Consider the following 9,455-nt stretch of genomic DNA (forward strand, 5'->3'; position numbering starts at 1 on the left):
TGTTACAGTGGTATTCAGATTACTTACTGACCAGAAAGCTGTAAAGGCTTAGCTGGAAACAGTTATGTCTCTGAAAAGGTAGATGCTAAAGATTACAGTGGTTGGACAAACTCCTCATTATAAACGAAACCGTGGATAAGTCCTAAAAAGGACCTAAAGTATATCTTCTGAGTGAACCCTATAGGTCGTTAACTACTTCCTTGTATTCTGTGTTCAATTACCATAGTTGCCAAGGTGTTGTGGAAACAAAGACAACAAAAGTTAGGCTGAAAGAAAAAACTACCACAATTGCGTACCTCTTTTAGCAGATCTATACACGTTCTGATACGAGTACGACTATATGCAAAAATTATTAAAGTACTTTTTTTTAAACCTCGATCATTTTCATATACCGTATATTGACAACTTACTGGCAAGTAATAATTCCAATAATGCCGAGACGGTGAAAAAGTTTACCTTCGTTAGAACTGAAAGAGACAGCGGATAGTTGTACGTCTTATTTGTACGTATATTTGTACAAGGGTAATCAAGATTTCCTTTCAAACCGCGTATATGGCAAATGGGATAACTGGGATCTTCCAAAATTGTTAATAATCCGTATTTAGATAGAATCAGACACGGAAGGGCCCTGTATATGCTGTATACATATCTCGCTTTGTCAGACCCTGTGTAAAATGTGATTACTTTAATCTAAACTATTTAGAGTTATGGACACATGTGTCAAGGATACTTCATCCTAGTTTCTAAAATTGTGCAATGAGTATAATTCCTTGGTTGGCTAATATGACCAGAGGATTCAGGATCTCCGAGGATCTGTGCCATACCTGTACGGTATCTAATTCGGCTTACCCCGGGACAGTGGGTCGAATAAGAATTCATATTTATGACATGAACATAGTGTTTGGATGGACAATTGTAATCAAAGATATCTATAAATAACATGGAAATAATTCACTGATTACAAGCTTAAAACATAACTTCGAGGATGTGCAAGTCTGAATTGGATTTCAATACAAAACAATACAGCATAGAGACAAAACCCGAAGAGCGACGACAATGTGATAATTCACAAACAGTCACTAGTGAAATCCGACTTCTTGTCAGTTTACCTCAGTTAGGGTTTTACACCATGGTTCCAGCAGAATTGGTTTAAAAAAGACAAATGTCCAGCGGTGTTAATTGCAAATTATACGTCAGTGGTTAGGAAATAAGCCTACTCAAAATGCTGTGTTGACATCACATTTAATGAATAATCAAAAGAAAATACTGCCAAAAGATCAGGCTTCATGCGTGGTATGTCCACCAGCGGGATCCTAGAAAATCGACTGTCTTCCCTGTACCATATTGACAGTTGATGACTACTTCTGTGTTATACGTTACCAGCTTCAGTCATGTATTGTTTGTAAATATTCCTTTCGGGAACAGGTGTTTTACATTGTTGTAGAAATGTGTCCTGCGCTTATCAACTTGAAAGACCCCTTCATGGTCTCTGAGGGGTGTACAGATGTCGGATTTGACGCTTAGATTTAACCCTAAAGAAAAAGCTCTCTATGAACATTTCACCAAACCCGTCAATGTGTGTCTAATTTTTAGGGCTATGCTTTGCTTTCAGTCGAATATAATGAAAACCATAGAAACATTGGCGCTAACTAAGTGCCTGTTAAAGAAGTTTAAACCAATTGAAAGGCGTATTTCGAACAGAGAAAACAGTAAGTCTGCTATATAATTTCACGTCATCTGGATAGTCATTCCTATCAGAAAAACGTAATTTCACGAGTATTTGACAGTAGAAAATGTTATAGAATAGTTGGATTCCCATGATACATGACGGTCTGGAGATTAAAAAAAATCATTGTCCAGCATTTAAAAGCCGAGTTTATTTAAGATCCACTTAGAGCATTTAAGTAGACCTGATACAACGACAGCCAATTGTTTTAGTTACTTGAATGATATTCATTTGCCGCCGAACTAAAGTGGGTCTACATGGTCACGATGAACTCTGTAAAGCCCGAGTATTCACGAGGAGTTAGACTAATGGCCACCTTAGCAGTAGTCTCCAGGGAGAGTTGGTGTTTTTTGAAGTTTTTGCTGAAGAAAACAAAATAAAATACTTGCAACAATTGACTCCATGGTATGATGTGTTTACCATCTTGCCCAAAATTTGAACTGGCGGAAGTACATAACAAAAACAGGGACTACACTTTTTGATCTTGTTCAGGCTAAATATATGCCACTTTCCTGTTGTAAAGTTATACCACATGAGACTGTCATTATCATCTTGACAACAAAGGCTGTAGAGGCCTTGCCATCACGCCGAGGTGTGTTTGATTCTCGAGTTTCCGTTCTCAGTGTGTATATTTCTCCCAGTTTCCCACATGAAAACATGAAAGAAGCAATGAAAAAAGTGCCTGAGTTTGTCAAAACATAAGGCTGATAGTAGGGAGCTTGATTTCCAAAGTTACAAACCCACACCACGTGGTCAGGTTGAGCGGTCGTGACACGCTGGTATAGGTATGACTTAACTTATAAACCTGCTGGAAACAAAGGCCCAATGTGACAGATTAGATTTATTTTTATTTATTTGATTGGTGTTTTACGCCGTACTCAAGAATATTTCACTTATACGACGGCGGCCAGTATTATGGTGGGAGGAAACCGGGCAGAGCCCGGGGAAAGCCACGACCATCCGCGGGCTGCTGACAGACCTTCACACATACGGCCGGGGAGGAAACCAGCATGGACAGATTATACAATTCTGAAATACGCAGGGCTGTATGCGTAACCATCCCAGAAAAATAGCAGCAAGAGTGACCTTGGGCATTGTAATATTTTTATAAAATCTTGGAGATGGATAAGTTTTCATCTTAGCAGCCACGGCGATGTGTCTATGGCGTATGTAGATTTACTATTGCCTTAGGATATAGGATTGCTAGAGTTCAAGACTGTCGTACACACATGGTCTGTACATAATTCATACAAAGTATGTAGCAAGAGACATGAATCTTCCCACGCTAATATATTTTGACTTAGTCAATTAGAATAATCAGTAGCAGAGGAAGAGGGGGCAATATAGCAAGGAAATACATACAGGCTGATCAGTCAAGGGCGCCGTTTTAAATATACAACGTGAAAAGCAGAAATTTTGCAATGTATCAAAACACCAATCGTATGTAGACCGGGAATCGAACTTATGAACATCAGGCCTTAAAACATTAAAACATATCTCAATGAGCTATCCGGGAAGACCATAAAAGCTTCTCCTTTTAGACGACTCTAACGATTGTTGTGACGTCAATCCTTTGTTTACCCATCATGAGAATGTTATATATGAAGGATCCATTCGTTTCCAGTGAATGTGTAATTTACATAAGTAAGTTAACCTTTTACAATGAGGGTTCAACAATGCAAAAAAGATTTAAATTTTTCTATTTAGAGATACAACTCCTTACAATACATCCAAAGATGAACATTTTTGCTTCATATTTTCTACATGGCACCTTGTGATCTTTCACTTTCAGCTCCGTTTCGTCCACCCCGTGGTGAACCTACACTCACATGGTCACAATGGCGTCGCTCGTTCGAGAACTTTCAATTTGTTGCAGTTCTCACAACTGCAAAAAGTGAACAAAGACGAGTCATTAAAGACTGGAAACACCACTCAAACAGGCATATTCCATTATCGGTGTACAACCGCACCCGGTCGTAAACGTCGTCACGAAAACATTGCTTGAACAAACAAACACCTTCTAGAAATGGCAACAAGAATGTTTTTTTGCCTCTGGAAATGCTACAGATTTGGATCTGGGAAACACCTTGCTAACTATCCAAAGTGTTCAGCGGGCCATCAAAACTGCGAATTATGTGGAAAACCTGGACATGTCCAGTGGTTTCACTCTCCGTCGAGCAGGCTACGTCTTTATGTGAATGGCCATGGCGTCATTCGAGGCAGTGAAGTTGATGTGTCGAAAATAAGCTGATGTATTTTTTAAAATTCTAAATACATTTTCTTAGCAACAAAAAAGATGCACAACATGTCAAGTTCTTGTAATCCTGTGTCCTATTTGACATTATCACTAAAATAAATAATATAAATTCTGTCTAATTGATAAAATGAGTGTACCGATACTTACATGAAACTATATTTGCTGCATTAACAGAATACATCCTAGCTTAAAGATTATTTTTTGAGAGTAGAAATTCTCCTTCATTTTCCTGTTTTATGCAAGGCAGTAGGATATTTGTCATTTTAAGGACAAACGTCACGTAGGCCATCGACAGATGAAGATGAAGCTGGTAGTGAGGATACTGACCCATAACAAGAGATCATAATGTGTTGACGGCTTTGCTTTTGTAGTTGGTGCCCTTGTTGTTACAATGCAGTGTACACGGCTTATGTATTTGTATGTTTAATTATTTATTTGACTGATGTTTTACGTCGTTCTCAAGAACAACTCGAGCATTAATGGGGGAAATACGAACTTGCTTACATGCGATGATTGGGTCGAGCGAGTGATCAAGTACATGTACACACTGGTAGGCTATGAACGTGACAGTGGTAAAGGCTTGCACAGGAACAGCCCGTAGAGCCATAACTCTGCACAAACATATCTCTGTGTCTTGCACAATAGTCTGCCTCTTTATACTTGTCCACTTTAAGCTATGTTTGTAGCCACTCATGGTCACTACCAACACAGTATGCATGTACGTGTGTAGGTATGTATATTTAGGATTTAACGTCGTACCTAGCAATTTTTCAGACATATGACGAAGAGGAGTCATTAGATGTGTATAGATATATTGTCTCTTCTTGTGGCAGAGCCAGTCCATGACGCCAAAGTGCTGCTGCCACTGAAGAATTCTGCCGAGGATACCAGACATGACACCCCACGGAATCACATTTCATTGACACCCAGCCAACCAGTCATGTTTGCTTGCTCTAACCTCTCAGTGCTGAGCGCCAAGTGGGGCAGCAACAAGTGCCATTTTTTAATCTCTTTGGTGTGATACTATCCGGGTTTGATCCCGTGGTCTCCCAGCTTAGAGACGGGCGCTTAAAACATTGGGCCACAGAAACTACATGTATCCTCTCGATTGTATACGTAGCATAAAGAACTCAAGACTTTGGTATTTTAGACTTTCATCTTATTTCAAGGAAAAAACAGCGCGACTAATTCTATCTGATAAGGTTTAATTTCATCAGGCCAAAATTTCGTTGCCTTTGGTTATGTCACATCGGAACCCGCCTTTACATTGGTGTGTATAAATTACGATTCAGTGTATACATACAACATACGTATACATACATCCACAGGCTATCCACATTTATCTTATGCTGCTCATGTTAACGAAATGTTCCACAGGTAGGCGTTAGTTGCAGATATGTCGGCAGATTCTCAGAAAAAGCATACAACAACAGTGTAAAACAGAAAGTAGATGGGAACTTAAAGTCTGTGTGGTGGATGGGGCTTATTATTCCAGAATAATTCACTTACTCGACGGCGGACAGCGTTATGAAGCGGGAACCGGGCAGAGCCTGGGGGAATCCCACGACCATATGCAGGTTGCTGGAAGACTTTTCTACGCACGGTCGTCAACGTAAGACTGCTAGGTTGTATGAGACCCAGTATAAACCCACTAGTAAGGGTGTAAAACATGGAGCAATCAAATAAATAAAGAACCTGGTAGGTGCGGCAGGGAATTGGGCTCAGTACATTAGTCTGTGCACCTCAACAAGTTAAATTGACTATAGCTGTGATTGACAGCTGCTGACACTTTCGAAAGGCGACGACAGCGTTTGACAGCTGGCAAAGGAGCACACATGAAAGTTGAAATACGCTCTCTTGTCAGATTACCTCATTCAGGGTTTTATTTCTTACTGTTTACGTAAGGCATGATTACACACTCCTTAGCACCATGGCTTAAGCAGAATTAGGTAAAGAAAACAAATGCAGTGATGTTAATCGCAATTTATTAAACGTTACTTGCTTACTCAAAAGTAGTCCTCAAATCACATACATTTAACCCGTTAAAATTACAAAGGGGCAACTGTTTTTTCCACGTGTTCAATACTTGATGTACTGAGTTTGATTTCTGTACCCTTAGTTTTAGAGATTGATATTGGTGGACGAAATTTGCGAACAAAAAAAATCTAACAATTTTAATATTTATCCCGCCAGAGTCGCTTGGACGCATAATGAGGGAAGGTTTACATAATCAGAATTAAAATACACAATTTAGTTACAAAAATTATGGCAAATTATTTATGTAAATTGTAGGAAATCAAAAAAGATCTGGAAAACGGCAGACTTACATTTGTATTTTAAATAGGAAATCTAACAAAAATGTCTAACAGACAAACATCCTGAAAATTGTTAAAAGCTTCTTCAGGCTGGATGACAATATTTTAGATGCACTGATACAACTAGATGAGAGATAAAAAGCGGAATGGTTTCTAACAATTGGTCCTTGGTACGATAATGTTTCACTAAACTAAAAAACCAAAATCATGGTAAATTCTGAAGACTAGCAACCTTAAATTGTCTCTGCCAACGTCTCTGTTCGGCTCAAAAAGAACTTCGTGAAAATATTGTAAGTTAATACAACATAAAAATATCGATATTCACAGATTTTCCTTGGTAGATATTCTTACACGTATAAAATTGGCTTGAACCAGTGGGGCCACATATTTATCGTATTTACTTTACGGCTCATCATTAAATATTAGGTTAAGAGTTTTTTAATTAACTCTTTAGACAAATGAAATCAGAGCCGTGCAACTTCGCTGGCACTTGCTGCTGCTTAGCCCTAAGAGCTTAGACGAGGACAGGTTGACCCCGGTGTCAGCGTAATGTTACTGGGTGGAGTGTAATGTCTGGTGTCTTCGGCATGGTAGTTCAGTCATACACTGAGAAATGGTTGTATCCAATCGCTCTACAAGCTATAATCTCCCCATGGAAACTGGCTAGGCAAAGCCCCAAGCCTATGGTCTTGACAAATAGTGACCTCCGCAGCAATGTCAACTCGAGTGGAATTGGGATAAAAGTACACCAAAGCACCAAGAAACGGTGAGCAATAAAAGCTCAAAACAGAAGTCTTAAACACTGGTACGGTGGGCAATCACACACTCACACGATGTGTGACTGTCAAGATGCTCGAATGATTAACCAGTTCTCAGTAACAAAATCCCTGCTTTCAAATGAGCTTTCCCGACAGGAAAATCTCAAGTTATAGATTACTCACACACTGCAAACTTGCACTTACTGGTTGGGCTATCTATACGCTTGAACAACATACTACAATCCTCTAGTTTTAGACATAAACAATACATATGTTTAAAACAGCTCATTCTAGAAAGAGCAACCTTTTTGTTATATAAAGAAGGCATAAATACACTGACAAAGAGAATCCAGGAAGATCGCCCGGGTTAGGTGTACCCACAAAAAAGTCGGGCGAATAGATTTCAATAAAGGAAACAGGTGAAAATATCACTGGACTGTTTCCGAAAACAACAACGATTCCACGCTGTACAGAATACATTTTGGTGGTAATACGGACATGTATCTTGTGAATACCAAGATTCTAAGTCGGTGTAGACTTGGGGAGGTAAAGACGAATTATGCACAGCTGTACACAGATCGCACCAAGCCGGATGGGGTGGGCTTATTTTCCATGCTCTCTGTGAGTGAAGCCCGAGCGATTTCACCCTGTAGTTCCTCCTCCATTTGTGATACTCCATGTATAACTGGTCGTTTTTATCTAACTTTAATAAATAAGCAGCTAACTCTTTGGGGGAAGAGAAGTCAGCCGTGTTTATGTAAGAGCCAGGGGGCGCTACTAGTTCGTAGTCACGTGGCGATGATCCCCCCAGTACCACTGGTACAGCCTCGAACAATAGCAAGGGGTTCCAGAATTTTTCCGTGATGTAACTCATACAGTTACCATTTTCAAAAGCAAGATAAAATTTGTATTTCTTCATAGCTGCATCATTACATGCACCCGGCGAGCACACGCGGCCTGCACAGTGTCCGTAGAAATCTAGAGGCATGTGCTTTCTGAGTTCCTGGATATACTCAAGACGGTTGTTGGTGGCAAAACAGTTAGAAATCATAGCAATAGCAAGTTTTGATTTTCTTTCAATCTTGACGTCAGTGAAACTGCTGTTATCCCTATGACGTTCTACCTGGTTGTAAGAATATACAAAATCCGAATCCTCTCTGTAAGTCATTGTCCAATTGAAAAGATTGTTATACCTTTGTGGTTGTATGCCAGTGAAATAAGGTGGCTCCAAGTTAAATAGCAGCCATCTTTGATGTGGCCATTTTCGGGACGGAAATCGGTCTTCGTGCATATTCCTTGGATGAAATACCACAACGTCACTTGTCTTCAGTTGTTTTCTGTTCCTGGTAAATTCACAGCTTGAGACGGGACAATGTTTGAAAATATCATCTTTCAACCAGACATCATACCCAAAGAATTTTGTCCATTGTAAAATTAATTTCTTCTTGCCACCTTGTGGTGGGAATGGGTGGATAACACCCCACAACTGGTGCAGGTATGTCGACTCCTGTGAAACATCCTGCTCAGTACCACGATCCGTGCTTTCTTTCATGTCAGTTTTCACCAAAAAGTACAAGACACAAATCGAAAAAACACAGAGAATTAGGCGCATTTTCCACTTGAACCTGGCCATGGCTATATCTGGATAAAACTGCCGCCGTATTGACCATTTCATTGACCTACTTGACACTAAACATGAACGATATTCTATGTTCTGTGTGGACCATCCCAAGTGAACAGGGTAGGGCAGGGGTGGTGGGTTCGCGATAAATGCAGACATCTGTGATTAGCAGTTACAAATTATTCTCCAGACTGTTAACTGATTATTCTTAGCATTTGACTCTTCAGTTTACTTCGGTGACTAGTGTCATTTGTAAGGCAAAGGCAGAAAATAACCCCAGAAGTGTGATAGGCGTACGCCAAACTTCTACTCTGAAACAAGAAATAGATGATTCCGTGGGATCTGTATGATCATTGGCTACTCGTCTAAGCTCAGGACAACTACACTACTCGGCGAACAAGGCCTCACAGCGACCTGTGATCTGTATGAGCACATTCAAATCAAACAAACAAAACCATAACTTATTAACCAAATGAAGTATAAGCTATAACAGTATGAATGTTGGCTATGTTAAATAAACAGTATAAACGTAAGTGGCATCATACATACCACTGAACACTGTCTACAGTGGCTTAAATTTATAAAATTTTTCTTAAATACAATTAAATCTATTTGCTAACGTATTTGGATGCCAAGGTGACCTTTAAAGCCATATTGACATCAGTGTGAACTCATGAATATAACACTACTATATTTACAGTAGGAATAGCTGCTCATTTGTAATTACACATTTAATACATGTCAGAAAAAATAGGCCAATGTAAACGTACCAGTGCGT

The 9,455-nt window shown here is 39.5% G+C and overlaps 1 protein-coding gene across 1 annotated transcript; it reads right to left on the reverse strand.

Annotated features, from left to right (window-relative positions):
• Positions 1–1,979: 1,979 nt before the first annotated feature.
• Positions 1,980–8,224, reverse strand: LOC135475574 (glycoprotein 3-alpha-L-fucosyltransferase A-like). The gene is made up of 2 exons (XM_064755499.1): positions 7,572–8,224; positions 1,980–2,088 (listed from the first exon to the last, which is right to left on the reverse strand). The coding sequence occupies exons 1-2, from the start codon at positions 8,222–8,224 to the stop codon at positions 1,980–1,982; spliced, it is 762 nt and encodes a 253-aa protein (XP_064611569.1).
• Positions 8,225–9,455: the final 1,231 nt, after the last annotated feature.

The sequence above is a fragment of the Liolophura sinensis genome, chromosome 9, assembly GCF_032854445.1.
Source record: "Liolophura sinensis isolate JHLJ2023 chromosome 9, CUHK_Ljap_v2, whole genome shotgun sequence".
Taxonomy (NCBI): Eukaryota; Metazoa; Mollusca; class Polyplacophora; order Chitonida; family Chitonidae; genus Liolophura; species Liolophura sinensis.

Excerpts from the sequence above, each read along its gene's own strand:
- LOC135475574 (XM_064755499.1), bottom strand. The coding sequence starts at position 8,224 with ATGACTTACAGAGAGGATTCGGATTTTGTATATTCTTACAACCAGGTA. Across the intron at positions 2,089-7,571 it reads TACACCGACTTAGAATCTTG|CAAAAACTTCAAAAAACACC; the intron begins GTATTCACAAGA and ends TGTTTTCTTCAG.